We start from the raw sequence: 18,004 nt of genomic DNA on the forward strand, positions 1-18,004 counted from the left end.
CGCAATCACCTTAATAATTAAAGTCAAGTTGGACATACACAAACCAAAAGCACAAGATTCCAGACTCCTTAACAGACTGTCATTGCAGGGAAGTCATCTCATTAATAGAAATGGTATTTTTGTAAAGGGAAATCCCAAAATTGCCATATTTTTTTTATTATAAATATGCCTGCAAGTTCAGCACTTAAGATGAGGAAAGGTTTGGGGGTTTAATTTGCATGTTTGATCTATTTTTGGTTGTGAGTCAAGACACCGCTGTGCTTTGGGAGGCTTTTAATGTGTTTCAAGGGTGACAGTGTTATTCATTTTAAACTAATTTATTTGTTAAATTTTAAGTTATTTACATAGTTTTTAAATGTATTCAGTTTTTTGGCACTTTTTGTTATTGTTGCGTTATTGTTTTTGTTTTTTTTTTGGCAATCATATCAGGGTATCGTTTAAATTTGTGAAATATCTATTTTTCAGTCACACAGATGATAACATGGGGTTTGTAAAATGAGATAGTGAATCCATAAATTTTTCTGCCACTTTAGTGATACATTCCTGCTGTATTCAATGCTCAACAAACCGATCAATGCTTCCTCTCTGAGCTGACAGGTGGCAGATCAGTTGTTGTGAGATTTTGTGGATTTCCCCCCACAGGGAAGTGAAACTCAAACGGCACCCACAAAGGGCAATAGCAAAAACTCCACTTGAAAACCCCAAGCTGTTGTTCACTTTTGAATTAGAGCTATTTCCTCTGCTAGGATAGCCCTGTCAGCTGACTTCATCGGCTTTCAGAACTGATTTTTTTCCTTTTTTTTTTTTAAACAAACGCTTTGTTATTTTCTATCTTTAAACCGTATCAATATTCTAAATCTTGTCAAGGTGGCGGCTGAGAGCATGGTCACTTGAAATGTTAGGTGGAGCGGAAGATTGTTGGTATTATTTTAATTTAAAATATGTGTTAATTTATTACCTTTATTGTGTGTGAGAATGAGACACAGGGTCTCCTTTGTCAGTGGTGTCACCACGAGAGAGGGTTTCTCTTCCTCAGACAGGGTGTTGTACCCTTCGAGATCCACAGCTTTGCAGTGGAAGTTGGCAAACACTCTGGCAAAGAGTTTGGAAAACACCGTCTTGAATTACAACTTTAGTGTGTTTACAGATGACTAATAGCACAAAAACAATGGAACACCTATGTTATCTCAGGGGTACTAATAGTCTCACTGGTTAAACTAAAACACAGTGGTTTGGTAAAAGAAAAAAAGTCCGAAAAATGCACGTGATAATAACTTTTTAAATTTATTCCTGATCGTCACATGATCAACATAATAACAACAATATTCTATCACTAGTTTTTCAGTAGTTTTTTCAAGTGTTTTCATAATTCCTGTTATGTTAAAAAATGTATATCCTGATTTATCAAATTCCTTCACTGTCCAACCAGCAGTGATGATTAACAAAACAAAACGAAACAAAAAAACTACTCTTTTCTTCCTTTGAGAGTATTTTCAAGCTGTATTTTCTTATTTTCTTAATACTTATATCCACCAGTGGGGTTATTTTAGTACCTGAGGAACTGTTGGTGAAGCTAAGCTCTTGCCTTGTTAGCATAATTTACAGTGATGAAGCCTTTCTTTGTTGATACAAATTGTATCCTATAAACTTTTAAACAAGATAATTGTTTTATATGAAAAAAAAAATATTTAAACAAAAAATATTTCGAGTTGAATATTTTAGCTTCTAATGTGGCAAACGTTTGCCACCTTTTGGTACTTAGGCTTTTATATGAGGGGGATTTTTATTCCTTTTTTTTTTCCCAGTGCAGGAAAGAGATCATGGAAAATGCACTTTTTGGAAGTGGTTATTGTTTATGTTGTCAGTGAACTGAAAGCGTGGTACTGTGTAGCTCAAAAACATGTGACAGTGAAATGATCAGGGTTAAAAGTGTTGCATGTGAAGCTGTGGGTAAACTTGATTTGTCCTCATTTCTCAGGAGACATATTAAGCCTGCTGGCGTTACGGTTCACCTCACAGGAGCCAAAATAGCCCCGAAGTGCCAGAAGAGCAGAATTATTTTAACGAGTTTGGCGTCTAAGTTTGTCCCAGGCTCCAGATATTTCCCAGTCTGTTAACTGAGTCCTTTTTTTTTCAAACCATTCATAGCCAAGTGCTGTGTTACGTTGCCAGCAGCTGAGTAAATCTCCCGTAACTGAGGTGTTCTTACCCTGCTGGTCTGGCACTGTGTGCTGGTGTTCGCCCCAGGGTTTAGGCACGGAGCGTATTCCTGTGAACACTGAAAACCTAATGCTATTTTTCTACTACCATGAACGTCTTAAAAAGCTATTTTTTTTAATTGTATGTGATTTTTTTTTTTTTTTAATCCACAAGAAGATACTAGTCAGTGCTGAATATAGGAGGGGAAATCATCGCTAATGTCATCCTGTGCAACGATTCCTCCACAAAAGGGAGTTCAGACTGAAGATGAAACTAATTTCTCATTGGCTAGCAACACTGATTCCAAACATCCAGGAGTTCTTTCTGTTATTTTGTTTACTTCACACATCCAGTTGGTGAAGTTTTTTTTTTTTTACCTGCAAGATATAGCATTTGAAATTCTTGAATTAATTACAACAAGAGCAACAGGCTTGTATCACTAGTTTTTCTGTATTTTTTCATTTATTTTCATGATAGTAAATATATATAACTGTTATTTCTTAATGTTAAAAAATGCATTCATGGTTTTGGAAACCTCAATCTGACTTTCTTAATTTCCTTCATTGTGTTCGCCAGCGTGTGAAGTTCCCTTTACTTTGCATCCTGGTGAAAGAAAAAAAAAAACAACAACAAACAAACAAAAAAGCAAAACAAAAACTACAGGAAAAGGTTTTTTTTTTTTTTTTTTTTTAACAGTACAGCCTCAAGTGTTAACATTGTCAATAGCAGTCATTCATTAATTTGCATACGCTTGTGCTGTTTCTACTCAGACAGCAATGGCTTTGGTTAGTCAACTTTCTACATTCATTTCAGTACTGTGTAAAGACACATCAGGTTTATGCTGCCTGCTATATGGGATTTTCCGTAGTCAACTGTTCACATCCTCCTGTGTTTAGTCATGTAAACACACAATGTGAAATTTGCTTCAAGTTCAGTCTGAACACACCATGAGGGATTTCTGTGGGTTTTATCCGCACAGATGAAAGGCTTATTTAACTACAACAGCCTCAAATCCTGCTACATGTACAGCTTCTGCATTTTATGTTGTATTTTATCCAACAGGAATCGTAAAACACCAAGTCCCTGTTTTTTCACTCTTCATTCACACCTTTATTTCTAACATGCTTTAATACAGCTTCATTTCTGCTGCAGAAATAAGTTCGTGTTACCTCTTCAGGGACCAAAGCAGAGTAAAAAGGCTGCTTATTGCTTTCCAGTGTTTCCCTTTGCTCAGGCCAAGACTGGTTGTATTAAACCAAAATAAAAAAGGAGATTAAAGCGTTCGACCGCTGCTGCTGATTCACTGTGGATCCTGTTGGCAAATGAGGAGTTTCATTCCAAAAGATGCTCCAGTGCTGGGTGCTGAAACCCCAAAGCTGCCATGTACGACTGTGCTGATTCATTTGTACTGATTAAGCCCAGTGAACTTGTTGTTTCAGAAATACACATTTGATTTTTTTAGTATGATTTGCAATGCTAACAAAAAAGTGTTGCTGTATATAGGATGTGCCCGGTCCAATCACAGTGATGTTTAAAAGTTTGTGAACTTTTCCAGACTTCTGCATAAATGTGATCTAAAACATGATCAGATTTTCACACAATAACTAAAAGTAGATAAAGAGAACCTCATTAAACACAAAAGACAAAAATATTCCACTTTGTCATTTATTTACTGAAGAAAATAACAAGATGTAATGTATCTGTGAGTGGCAAAATACGTGAGCCTTGGCTTTCGGGATCTGGTTTGACCTCGTTGTGCAGCAGATAAACATTGATAAGTCAACTCAGTCACCTCTGGGATGTGGCTGTGTTTCCTCACATCGGCTGCCTGCTTCATCTCCTACAACATTTCTATCAGATTAAAGTTAGGTTTTAAATATTAACTTCATATTTCTTTAACTGTTGGCATAAAGATTTGTGTGCTGAGGGCTGGTGCTGCATGACCAACTTTCTCTTGATATTCAGTTCAAGACTTTGCTGGTATAATTGTTCCTAGAAAACAGGCCCAAACCAAGACAGACTCATGAACCAAAAAGCTCTATTTTTTTCCCCCTTTATCAACGTTTGTCCAGCAGCCGTCTGACATTTGCACATGATCTTTAGCAAACTGTAACGGGCAGCAAAAGCAGTGGCTTTCTCCATTGTTGTTCAGTGGTCTTCTAATGAATAACTACCATGAAGGTGGTCTTCAGTTTACCTGCTGACTTTATGGACTATTCCATGCCTTCATCTTGGTGTGATCTTTGTTGTTCATTCACACGTACAAAGTCTGTCTGAATGTGGATTAATGAAGTTCTTAACTCCATAGAAATGGTTTTACAACTTTTTTTCAGTTCTATGAGCAACAACAGGAATCTTCTGTTTATACCATGAGAGACTTCCACAAACATGTGAACGTCAGGTTCTGCTGGATTTCTGTTCTTTAAATAAAACAGGACATCCACTCACACCTAATTGTCATCCCACCTTCAAATTAACTGCTAATCCTGCAGGTTCACATACTTTTGCCACTCACAGATGTGCAATATTGGATCATATTCCTCTCTGTTTTTGTCTCATTACTTTAACTGGATTCCTTTTTATCTAGTTTTAGGACTTGTGTGAAAAGCTGATCTTGCTTTAGGTCATATTTTTGCATATTTCCATTTATGGAAACTTGTAAAGGGTTCACAAATTTTCCCGCACCACTGTATATGATTAATTTAAAGACAGAAGGAGAAGGAAATTAGATTAAAAACAAACAAAAAAACAGACGAGACGAGATGCTTTTCCCCAAATTTTTTACCTTCATGTCTGTTCTTATCTTTTTCATCTTATGAAAAGGGGCTTTCTTCAGACATTTGTGCAACTTAACGAAGCTTTAGGATATAAAACCCAAAACAAAAGCAGGAAAAACAAACTTGACAGAATCTGGGAAACTGTGGCCAAATGAGACGTGCTGACTGTTCTTGTGTGATGTAAAAGTGACCAATAAAAGCCCTTCTCAAGCTTTCACATGCTGCTCTGTCTCTGTCCTTTAAACATGAATGTGTTCGGAAAAATGCAAGATTTACAGATGAAAACTACAAATTCATCTTTTTTTCTAATATTAACCGTTAAGATGTTTGTTCCTTGTTTTTCCAGATTTTGATACAGAAATAAAATCTCCACAATATTTCCAAGGCAGAGTTACTAATAACTGACATTAATAATCAGTAAAGGAGTTTGATCTTGCTGTTATTTTCAAAATTCCTCCGCTGTAAAGATGAAAATTGCTTTAATATGATACAAACCTTCAGAGACCGCAGTATGTTGCTCTATTGTTGTGTCCAACCACTCTGCAAAGAAAAGTCATTCATGACACGTTGGTTTTAAGCAGCAAAGGCTTTCCTTGCTTTTTATGTATGTCTGAAGGTGTACGTGAGACCCAGCTCTACTGGCTTTAACATCAGTCAGGACTTTTAAGATCATATTATTGCTACATATTTGGAAATATAAATTCATTCTTTATTGTGGGCCAAAATATATATTTGAACAAATGTCTCCATGGACAGAACATGCCAGCACAGTAAGAATGTAAAAGAAGCAATTCTAGCTTGCATATCAGCTCACAGCTCTCGACGTGAGCGTTTCCAAACAGCCAAGATAGCTGTTGCAACTTTGACGGATCGATGACGCCGACAGCAGAACTGTCCCAAAACAAACAGACAAAACGAGACGAGGAAGGAGTCGAATAAGGCGTTATTAAAAAAACAACAACAAATTAATTAAATTGTTCAGCTGATGACAAAAGAAGTAGATATTAAAGCGTGCCGGCAACATCAACAAGCTACAGCTACAAATGGCCTTTTTATTCAGCTGAGTAAAAGCACAATATCAATCGATTCTGTCCAGTGTCACATTTAGTCTAGAGGTCCTGGTATTGTTTAAATATAATACATGCAAGCATTAGAATTGCCAGTAATGTACAAGGGAGGAGGATGCTTTGCTTGCGTTTTTTTTCCCAGACTGTTTAAAAGACATGTGCATCACTGGATTGAGGGCGGAGCTCTAAAAAGCAGTGTGACTGGCCAACCGCTGCCAGACAGAGCTTTGGCGAGGCTGAAGCTACAAAGCCCGGTAGCTGGTGTTTCTCCTGGATAGAAAACGGAAGCTGGAAGGTTCCCGGAGTGGCAGCAGGTTCTGGGCTTCACATGGAAAGTGAGGCGTTGACGTGGAAACGAGATTGTTCTCTGTCCGGCCTTCTTTCTGGCTCACATGGACTCGAACTCGTCGATTCGCTGCTTGGTGTTGCCCTGGCGGATCTGGCGCAGGGTTTTGTATTTGTCTCTGCCTGCTCTGACGTTTTCGGCGTGGAGCATGTCGTTCTGGGTTTTTTTGGTGTCGTCCCGGGCGTCGGCCAACTCCGAACTCAGAGCCTGGATAGAGAACAAAGAGAGTGTGGTGATTTGATGGCACTGTTCAGACATCAGTAAGCTGAGACGATATCAGCAGTGCATCATTTTTGTTTTTAGACTTTTCACAATTGGATTTTTTGTCAAGAAAAAAACACCTTTTTATTTATTTATTTTCTGCTTTTTCTGTCCAGATGTGTACAGTATGTTTAGGACTCATTTCCAAGAGTTTTAATACCATACTACACAAAAATAGCATAAAGAATCCTGTTCATCAGCTAATGAAGTGCACAAATAAAATAATACTTTCCACCAGGTGCAATGACAAATTTACCCACTACTGTTATTACTGTTTTTATTTTTGGGTGTCCATTTAAGATTTAGCACCATTGTATCCATGACTAAAATAATGCCCCCTTAATTTTATTCAAGGTAGTTCAAACCCACAAACTTTAAAAGGTTTAAAAGGCATTTTGTCCTTCAAAAAAAAAAAAAAAAAAATCACAGAAATGACACAATTTATCATTGCCAGAAACTGTAACAACACAAATAATCAACAAATATCCTACTTTCTGAAGATAACGGAGCTTCTCATCTGTCACGTGTCGTTTCGTCGTGGAAACAAACCAAATCTTAATGTTAATCTTAACGTTATACTTTGCAACGTACAATACATCACTTCATTGTACTTGCTTTCATTTTTAAACATTTGTCCAAAATAAACCATCTGCAGTAGGGTTAGGTAACCTGACTCTGTTAGAAACAAAAAAATTCTGTCGTTTTCAGCGCGACTACGAAGCGATTAATGACTCAGCTGAGACCAACAAAGACGTGACAAAAAATCAGGGACTAATTATCAGAACTGGGCTGAACTGCAGGTGTGTATATGCAGAGTGGATCACTTTTTATCGATGAAGAACTATTCACTAGGTTTGGTCAGTATTGGATGAAGAGCTGTTGTAGATAATGTGTTTTAAATAGTTGTGCCACCATGTCTTAACTGGGGGCAGTATCGTTTGATGTCTCACTTAAATTCCATCCATCCATCCATTATCTATACACCGCTTAATCATCGCTAGGGTCGCGGGGGGGCTGGAGTCTATCCCAGCTGACTTAGGGTGAAGGCAGGGGACACCCTGGACAGGTCACCAGTCTATCACAGGGCTACACTTAGAGACAGACAACCAAGCACACTCACATTCACACCTACGGACAATTTAGAATCACCAATTAACCTCAACATGTTTTTGGACTGTGTGGGAGGAAGCTGGAGAACCTGGAGAGAACCCACGCTGCACGGGGAGAACATGCAAACTCCACGCAGAAAGATTCCGCGATACGCGAAGATACGCGAACCAGCAACCTTCTTGCTGCGAGGCAACAGTGCTACCAACTGTGCCACCCTGCAGCCCTAACTTAAATTCACATTTTCATATTTCTTAAAACTTTCTAGAAAATTTTGACATTCAATTTTACTTTGAAAGCTAAGGAACAATAAGATGATGATTCTATGGAATCTATGGAATATGGAGGAACATAGCCTGAGAGATGTGTACAGACATGAAAACTAGAAGGGCACTTGGAGAGGCCATTCCCTGCCAAGTCCAGTGCCCTGTCCTGCAATTTTAATGAAACTGATGCAGGTCCGCATTAAAATTTAAAGGGTTCCTCCTGTGCTCATTCTCCACCTCTCCAACAAGTTCTGTGAAATTTAGCTTCGAAGTTTTTGTGTTTTTGCTAATAAACAGACAGACTGGCAGCACTGATTGCACATCTGCACCTCGACACTCTCCTTGTCAGAGTAATGACTGTATATTGAGGTAATTGGAGTTTAATTCTTGGTATTAAATCCTTATTATCCAACACAGAATTCATCATACCCTAAACCTGAGGCAATGCCATGAAGTAAATCCACAACTCTGTCTGTTGTCTGTTTGTCTGAGCTGGCAACCTGTGTTTCTGCGACAACCCCTTTTATCGAACTTTCAACTATTTCCCAAAAGGAAACAGTAATAGCAGAACAATTGTACAACAAGAAGGCACGTATGAGACTTAATTTCAAAAGTAACATCTTCTACTTTCCGACAAAGTGTTTTTTTGGCATTTGGCTGCAACAGTTTTTTCATTGTCCTTATCTACATTAAATCATACTTGAACAACAATAACTAGGTCATGTTTATGCTGGAAATATGCAAATCACAGCATACCTTCTATAGCAGGTCATGAATGAGATATCAGACCCCTTTGTTTTAAGCTTGGGATTTTCCCAAACTGCACTGAATCTAATCAATCTAACCATGTATCGTAGACAAGCTGTAGCCTGTGGGGCCAAAAAATGAAGCCATTGTTTGTGTGCAAAAAGCTGCAGTTCCTCGAATGTCCACTTGAGGCTCCAAAAGTGAGTCAATCCCCATAGACCTCCATGTTACCATGTTCAGCTTTGCAGCAGAAATAAACATGTTTTCAGCCTAAAACAAAAAAAAATGGTTGTCGTGTCTATGGATTATTTCTGTGTTCATGACAACTGTGTGTGGGAAGAATGTTTTGAACTCAGCCATCCATCCATCCATTATCTATACACCGCTTAATCCTCATTAGGGTCGCGGGGGGGCTGGAGCCTATCCCAGCCGACTTAGGGCGAAGGCAGGGGACACCCTGGACAGGTCGTCCGGAGGACACGGTGGGGTGAGGCCGGGTAGGTAGGTAGGTAGGTAGGTAGGTAGGTAGGTAGGTAGGTAGGTAGGTAGGTAGGTAGGCGGGCGGGCGGGCTCGCTCCAGGCCCAACAACAACAACAACAACCACCACCACCACCACCACCACCACCCACCACCCACCCGACGCTCCATGGAGCGAGCGGGGCTGTGTGGCACCTGGACGGGTCCGGGCGCGAAGCTGAACTCAGCCAGTAAAATTGAATTTGGGCTTAGAGTTTTCTATAATGCCATTATAGGATACACATTTTTGAAACCTATGGGTGGTATCATGGAAAATTCTTCCATATTTGCATACAGTCTATGGTAGCATGACTATACTGACAAAAGTTTGAACATTTAAATCTTTATGCGCAAATTGCTATACACTAGCTCAGAATGGTTGCTGGAGACCTTGTGAGTGTTGTAAAGTTAAATTCAAGAAACTACAGCAAACTAACCACATTCAGCTTAGACAACTTTTCAGTAGCTTTTCTGGTAATTTATTCCAGCACAGTATACGTATCGAAGTACCAGTATCTTCAAAGAGATGCAGTTATCCTCCAACTCTCCACATCAAACAAGACGTACAGCTAGTGAAGGAAAACTTGAGAGGCAGATGTATTAGCAGTATGATAGTGCTGCTAAATAAAATGGGATGATAAATTTTTTTCTATGATTGCATTTTTCTTTTTTTTTTTTGCTTTTGAGGAATGCTTAAAGTTTCTTCACAGCAGGCAGACAGTTATTGGGACAGTAGTTCCTCCTTTAATTTACTAAAAGTTGTTTAGCTTCATGACTGTCCTGAATTTTTTATGAGCAAATAATGTCTGTTTATTGAAGGCCGGCTCATGATCCCACTGCAAACTATTCATTGACTATCTTTAGTTTCTTTCTGTGGGATAAATAGTTTAGTAATATTCTTGCTTGGCCAGTAATCAGCAGCATCGAACACTTATGACGCCTGAGGAATTCTGAGATGAGCTTAAGTTAATCCTTTGTACAGGAGAGGGCTTGACTTCACATTTAGACTGGCAGAATCTCAGCTTTAATGACTTGTGCCTTGTACTTAGCACCAGGAAATGATGTAGAAACTTGTAGAAACGTGTTTTCCCAGAGGCACTGTCGATATTGTACACTACATCCACAGTACATGTACACACCCTTCACACTGTGCTTCACTCATTTCAGTTGGCTCTGTGTTTTATATGTGTTCTAATCTTTGATCTGTTGTTTCCCTCCACTCAGTTCTACCTGCAGCTGTTTCTTGACACGTTCGTTCTTCTGCGCCTCGGTGATGCGATCCTCTTCGTTGCGGTCGCTGGTGACTCCATCGCTGAGGAGCTCGGCGCTCGCCTCGGCGTTGGTCTCGTCCTGCTCGTCGTGCTCCGGCGCCGGCGGAGACGTGATGGCCGTCTTCAGTTCCTCCCGAGTCCTCTCCAGGTCGTCTTGTGCTGAGAGAGCCTGGAAAGAACCCACATGCAAACTTACAGAGAGAAAAAGACACCGACAGATTTCAACTTTTTCAGACTTTTACTAAAAAAATCTACCTTTTAATCTCTAAATCTGCTTTTTCTGTAGAAATCCGACATCAGTGTTTCCATACTGTGTTTTTTGAGGAACCATTTTCAAAAATTTTAATGGTGCCCTATACAAACATGGCATATTTAAGAATCTTGTTGATCTGCTAGCGCATTAATAAAGAGAAACTCTCAACAAGTTGCAACAACAAAAGCACCCACTGCTGCTATGACTGCTTTTGTTTTTGGGTGTTTACTCAAGATTTAATTGCATCCGTGAATAACACCATGCATCTTTTGATTTATATTTACAGTATTTAAAACCCTTTAAACACACGGGCGGGTCCGAAAGCCATGTTGCCTTTAAGAAAAATCACCAAAATTACATCATTTATCGGTGCTGAAAACTATAAAACATAAATAATCAACACATATTTAACCAAATCTGAGCTTAACATTGTCATCTTTCACAATGTAGAATAAATCCCTTTATTTTAACTGTGAAGCCATTAGTTCCGTTAGCCGTTAATCAGCTGAGACCAACGAAGATGTGACAAAAACTCAGAGATTATTTATCTGAACTGGGTTGAACTGCAGGTTGTGTATACATGGAGTAGATTAAAGACAAAAGACAAAAATAAATGCTGGTAGTAAAATATCTATGGTATGTATGTTTTGTTTTTTGTTTTTTACACTTATCAGCAGTTGGAAAAATGTTGCACATATTTATTAAAGGTTTTATCGTGACTTTTGTAAAATAAACAATCAGAGAAATTCAGTGTAACTGCTTTTTTTCTTTAAAAAAAAATCATTTATGGCTTTTGTCCGTCTGCACTGAAGACATCTTTGAGTTCTCTGTACTTCGAGCCACAATAATCATGCTGTTTCCATAGAGGTGCTGGATTCTATACTGCCGTGAAAAAAAACTAATGTGACAGGAAATACCCAGGAACTGCTCAGTTCATTGGGCTAATGCCAAACACACTTCTATGATGAGGGTTACTGTACTTTGTGCTGCCATTCTGTTGCTTCCTCTTCTTTTTTCCTCTTTGCGTCCTCCAGCAGAGCGATTTTGGCAGTGAACTCCGCTAACTCTGCAGCCTGTTGAAAATAACCACACATGCCGGTTAAAAGTTACCACAACAAAAGGAGCAGTCTGAAAACACAAAGCTACGTGCAACCTAAGATGAAACTAATGGAATTACCAACTTCTCATATTTCAGAAACGGGTGATTCTGCTTGATAAATTATGTCTGTGAGTGCATATATGTGGATGCATCCATATTTTCTACTAAAGACACAGTCTTTGGTTGACATTTCAACAACTTTTGAAGCATCTAACATCAGTAGAATTTGGTGTGTTGCAAGTATGGCTAGTCAAGGTTCCATTATTTGGTTATTTTGACATGGTAAAATTTATAGGATGCAAAAAATCATAACAAAAAAAATAAATAATCAGCACGTGTATAAGAATAAACTATTTACTTAAAAGTAGATTGTACAAAAAGTCGTTCAATATATCTTGTGTTAAATAAATACAAGACTAAATATATATGTGGAATTAAAAATAATGTGTGACTCTTGGAGCTTCAGTTAGTAACCAGTGGTGATTAAGGTTTAACTGAAACCTTTTGTTTCTCAAAAAAAAATATTTTCTGTTCCTATAAGTTGTATTTGGGACACAATCTATATCCTGTTTCATAAGTTCTGTGTTACGCTGGTGGAAATATAAAGGAAAAAGCTGATTAAATGAGTTGAACATGAGGAATCCAGATGCTTCTATGCACTTGTGGAGGCTCGCTGAGTTGGTTGAGTGTGAAAACTGTGACTACATCTTGATCTATTTCTACACTATTTCTAGCAGGGTCAATGGTGAAAGCGGCCTTCAGCGTCTAACAAGTGAAGCTAAAGGAGAACACGCTGGAGTTGGTAGGAAAGTTTGATGTATGTGTGCAGGTACCAGCTGTTCCTGGTTCTTCATCTGGTCGGCAGCCTGCTGAGCCAGCGCTGCTTTGGCCTCCTCTGCCGCTTGCCTCTCCATCTCTAGCCGCTCGGCTTCCTCCTTTGCTCGCTTCCTTTCTTGCTCCAACTCAAGAGCCTTCCGAGTCTGTTCCTCCAGCTCTGCATCGATGCACATGGAAGTATGTGTCACAGAGGGGAGTCGACAAAGTGCAAGATGAAAGTTAAAAAGCTGCATGTTCTCCTTAATATGAATAATTCACAATATTACTTGTCTCAGTAGTTTGTGTATTATCAGTTTCCGTATCATGTGTAGCATGTAATTTCATCTGCAATATTTTACATTTTAATTTCTCAAGTGAAATATTTCAGTTTCACGTGTAATGTCTTGGTTACATGTGCAATATTTCATTTTGATGTAGTTTTCAGGTGTAATATTTTACTATCATGTATGATGTTACTAATGATCTCAGTATAACTGCCAGCATTACTAATTGCTGTTCTTTTCTTGTCTTATTTAAGCTCATTTATATTATTTCAGTCATGTATCGTACTCATATCTTATTGTTTTCCTACTGTTTAGGCAATGTATTTCTTATCTTATGTCTTTCTTGTTTAATTTCCAAGCAATATCTAGAACAAGAACTGTAATCATGATTAAGTTTTATCTTATTGTATCTTATCATATCTTATCTTATGTAAAAACTCTCGACTTTTATGTATTTTTTATACCAAGCACAGTCATCTTGTTGTTGATTTTTTTTTGTTATTTCTTTGATGAAATTCATTTCTTTAAATATTTCACTGACTTCAAAAAACTTCTCCTTGATGCAAAAGACGCCTCTTTTGCACGTTTCTATCATCCATAGAACTCGAAACAGAAGTAATGATGAAATTTTACATTTTAAAACATTATATTTATCTCATCACCAATCCAAGTAAATCTGTTTCCAGTGTTTTCTAAATTTTATTTTATATTTCCACCTTGACTAAAACAGGGCAGTAAAACATAGACTGGAAACAAGCGTGGAGAGAAAATGAAACTGTAGAGTCTGCAGTTATGTGCGCTGTGTCTTCATTATTTGGTCAATATTTTCAGAGCATTTCCTCTACGTAACACTCTTCATACACAAGCAGAAAACTGAGAAATATGTGCAGGAGTATGTATGCGAGTTGTATTAAAATCAGCTTTCGTCTGCATCGGCTCAGTACGGACTTTTCAGTGCTTTAAAGGTTTTTTTTACAGGTGATAACTTTGGATTTTTTTCCCCTCTGATTTTCACCACAGTCAACAAGCAGGATTTATGGGATTAAGTACAACGCCAGCTGCTGCTGGCTGAGTCTGAGCTTGCTGCTCACGGTCTCCACTTTATGCAAATTTACGCAAAAGTAAAACGTTTGTTTACACTCTAGCAGGCATCTTTATGGCTTTGTGCTTCTCCTGGCTGACCTTTAACACAGCGGCGGTCTGAGAGCATCAAATGCTGCTTGGACAAAGCAACAGATGAAGTTTCACCTTTAGGAAAAGGTAAAAAATGCAAAACAGGGAGACCTCATTCAGTCTGGGATTTCTGAATAGTTTGTTATACTTTTGTGGTTTTCTGTTTTCACTTTAATTTGGGGCAGACTGCTTCTTGCTGTGACCTTTAAACTTCTGGACTTTTTAGTTTTATATATTCAATCGTGAGAACAACTCAGGATCACTGAGATGAAAAACTAAACCCTGAAACTCCAACATGTTTAAATATAAACATTTCTAAAAAGAAGAAGAAGAATGGGGGAAAAAAGGGCTGGCTATCCGTTGAATTTGTGCAAACATGATACCCAAGTTTCAGCTTCTGATATCAAAACTTTGTCTAAATATGACCATCTGTTTCAACAAAACCACTGTTTTCCATTTGATAAATGACATCAAAGCTCGAGATGTTTAATTCGGCCTAATTCATATACAGCAGCTTGTGCGCTGTACATTCATTTTATCTAAATAAACCAGCAAAACACTGGAAAAATATATAATTGAAATTGTCAGATAAAAACTTTAACTACCCGCTGACACAGTTTGACAGTTTTTCATACTTGTTTCTACAAACGTGCCTTATGTATGTATGTATGTATGTATGTATGTATGTATGTATGTATGTATGTATGTATGTCTGTCTGTATTTCTTTGTTCATTCAGAGTTTTTTAAGTACACAACATAGTTTTTATTCAGGAGGAAAGTTCAATTTATTTTCCCCCCTTTTTTCTTTCACCGTGTTGCAATCATCCCTTTCCATCCCGTTGTTTGTTTTTTAACTTAAAGAATACCAGAATTTCCTTTTTTTTCCTTTTTTACTTAAGCTTTAGCCCTCTGACAGTTCACAGAAGCACATGAAAAGATAGAAGGACATCCTCACTCTAAACACCTCAAAGAGAGACTCCTCACAGAGACAGAAGCAGAACGACACAAACCCTCTGCAGTCGTACCTATCTGAGCTCTCTGCGTCTGTTCTTCGATCTGCCTCAGCCTCTCGATCAGCTCTTCCTTTTCTCGCTCTATTCGTTCCTTCTCCTTCTCCGCATGTTCGCGCTTTTTCTTCTCGTTCTCCAGTTGTGCTCTGTAGAAACAGCACAGAAACACAACCGACACACACACATCATTACAAGTTACACAATCATGATAATCAACAAGGAGATTCACAGAATGTTTGTCCCGAATCCTGGTGTTAACAAAAAGCTCCCCGCTGCTGTGTGTGCTGCCTTATTGAACACATTGACTGAGAAGCAGCAGATTTCAAACAGTAGCCAAGTGTGCTGCTTGTAAAACCCACTGATGTACAGGAAAACATTTGTTTTTTGTGTTACAACTTTAAATATTTTCTCTCAATAACTGCTCAGCTTGCATTAGGTTTGTTTTTAACATCATGTTTCAATATGTTACATTAAATTACCTTTAACATCAATTTTTTTTTTTTTTTTTTTTTTTACAATAACACACATTATCATCTCATATACAGACACAAAACAATACCTTCAGTATAATGTTCTATTTGTTATACTGTGTGTACACCTTCTAATACTTTTAATTCACTAATACAATTTGTTTTCTTGCACAACAACTTGGTTCTTCTACCGCAACCATTTGCTCATTATTTTTCTTACATGTAATATGCGTCAATCTGTCTATGGATAAAAAACTAGTCAGTATATACACAGAAGAAAACTTCTTTTTAACGTGTTTTCATGCAGTGTGACATGGACACTGTGAATTTGATGAACAAACACACTACCTACCTACATACAAACATACACTAAATAACCCTGAAACAATGACAAAACAATGTGACTACATGTCTGCCACCAACAGAAACATGAGCTGTTGTGTTTCCGACTGTAACGTCAGGTTTAGCCTGCAGATGACGATTATGACTTTTGTTTTCAACACAACACTGCCCCCTATTGTTGACAAAGTGTTACCAGCAACACAAGCAATGTGGAGGAGAGACAAACCTGCCTGGTTGGAAAAGACCGTTAACCCTACTTCAAACTTACTTTTATCTATGTAGGGATACAGACAGGTGACAATGAAGGGAAAGGACGTGGAGAAACCAGCATAAAGTGTCTTAGTAAAGCCACTACGTCACCCAAAAAGCTTCAATTCAGTAATTCTCCTGTGACTCTGCTGGAGGGATCAACACCGTCCTTCCTAAAGATATTCCCTCATTTGATGTTGTGATGATGGCAGCGGAGAGGATTGTTGAAAACGTTGGTCCAATATCTCCCATTACATACGATTAACGTCTTTTTCGTGCTCATCAAACCGTTCACTGACCACCTCTAAGTGGACTAGTGGACCTAACCATTGCAGCAAAATGCCCCCGACGACATAACAGAACCCCCAGATGTTCAGTGGTTCAGGTTGTTGTTGTAATTTGTCAGCAGTCTGCACACTGACTGAAAACTCACTTACTTCACTACATAAAGTGATTTAATCAGTCATTAAATGGAAGCAACATATTGTCAAAAATGTATATTCCCCTCATTTTTCGGACTATGCAAAGGACAAACAGGTGTGAGTATCTGGTTGTGAATAATAAAACAAGAAAATTACAGGTCATACAGTCTTTAAGACATGCTCAGAGTTTGACAAACTGACTGGTTTTATTTGACTTTATATATAAATATAACTAGATTTTGTGCATGTGTTGTGAACCAGTAACAGAAAAGCTCAAAGAAATACCCCTTTAATGATTTCCAGAAGAGACAAATAAAAGACGCTGCTCCCAGATCGATGTAAAGTGAAGATGGAAACAGCAGCATGCACTGTACCTCTCCATCTGTTTGTGCTGCTTCTCCTCTCTGGCCTGAGCCTTCATCTGCTGCACCTCAATGCTGTCGGGCTTCCTCCTCCTCATGTACAGCTCGTGGTTGCCAATACACAAGGCCAGGATGCGCTTGTTGATCAGCAGCCTCGGGGCGAGAAACACAAAGTCCTGGAGGAAGTACGGATGACATATGAGAGGGTTAGTGTGTAAAAATAAATCCATACATTCATTCATTCACCAACACTTACTGGAGCTTTCTTGTCGATGGGCTGGATGACGAACTTCTTGTCGCTGAAGGAAATTTTCTTGATCTCGCTCCAGGGGAAGCCGATCTTTGGAGACAACCTGAAAGCAGCAGCAATAAAGATTAAACCTCATGTTGATAAGGTGAATGGATGATTAACTTTTAACTTCTCTACAAATATTTTGGTAATTTCAAAAATGAATTTCAAATATTGGGAATCAAAACAAACTATTTGAGGAGCATTTTTTTCCACTGATATGTTTTTGTCAGGGCCAATACTGACCAGAAAACTCTAGTCAAGAAGAGTGACCAGCATTTGGTCTGACATTTATATGCGTTTGCCATAGAAATTAAAATCCATCCATCCATGCATCCATCCGTCCTTTATCTATACACCGCTTAATCCTCTGTAGGGTCATGGGGGGCTGGAGTCTATCCCAGCTGACTCAGGGTGAAGGCAGGGGACACCCTGGACAGGTCACCAGTCTATCACAGGGCTACACTTAGACACAGACAACCAAGCACACTCACATTCACACCTATGGACAATTTAGAATCACCAATTAACCTCAACATGTTTTTGGACCTTGTGGGAGGAAGCCGGAGAACCCGGAGAGAACCCACGCTGCACGGGGAGAACATGCAAACTCCACACATAAAGATCCCGGGTGTCCTCACCGGGACAAAAACCAGGGATCTTCTAGCTGCGAGCT

At 38.6% G+C, this 18,004-nt stretch overlaps 1 protein-coding gene across 3 annotated transcripts in view; it reads right to left on the reverse strand.

Annotated features, from left to right (window-relative positions):
• Positions 1-3,853: 3,853 nt before the first annotated feature.
• LOC103357160 (radixin-like) overlaps positions 3,854-18,004 on the reverse strand; it is a 61,813-nt gene continuing 47,662 nt past the window's right edge. For 2 of the 3 annotated variants that reach the window (XM_008281588.1, XM_008281589.1), the window contains exons 9-15: positions 17,296-17,392; positions 17,052-17,215; positions 15,210-15,340; positions 12,744-12,904; positions 11,792-11,884; positions 10,518-10,727; positions 3,854-6,596 (exon numbers count right to left, since the gene is read on the reverse strand). In XM_008281588.1, coding sequence (XP_008279810.1) covers positions 6,432-6,596; positions 10,518-10,727; positions 11,792-11,884; positions 12,744-12,904; positions 15,210-15,340; positions 17,052-17,215; positions 17,296-17,392 — 1,021 coding nt within the window. In that variant the 3' untranslated portion in view covers positions 3,854-6,431. The remainder of the gene's footprint in view (positions 6,597-10,517; positions 10,728-11,791; positions 11,885-12,743; positions 12,905-15,209; positions 15,341-17,051; positions 17,216-17,295; positions 17,393-18,004) is intronic. The other variant, XR_520180.1, reaches the window with a different exon arrangement.

Source organism: Stegastes partitus, unplaced genomic scaffold (genome assembly GCF_000690725.1).
Source record: "Stegastes partitus isolate 25-593 unplaced genomic scaffold, Stegastes_partitus-1.0.2 Scaffold238, whole genome shotgun sequence".
NCBI lineage: Eukaryota > Metazoa > Chordata > Actinopteri > Pomacentridae > Stegastes > Stegastes partitus.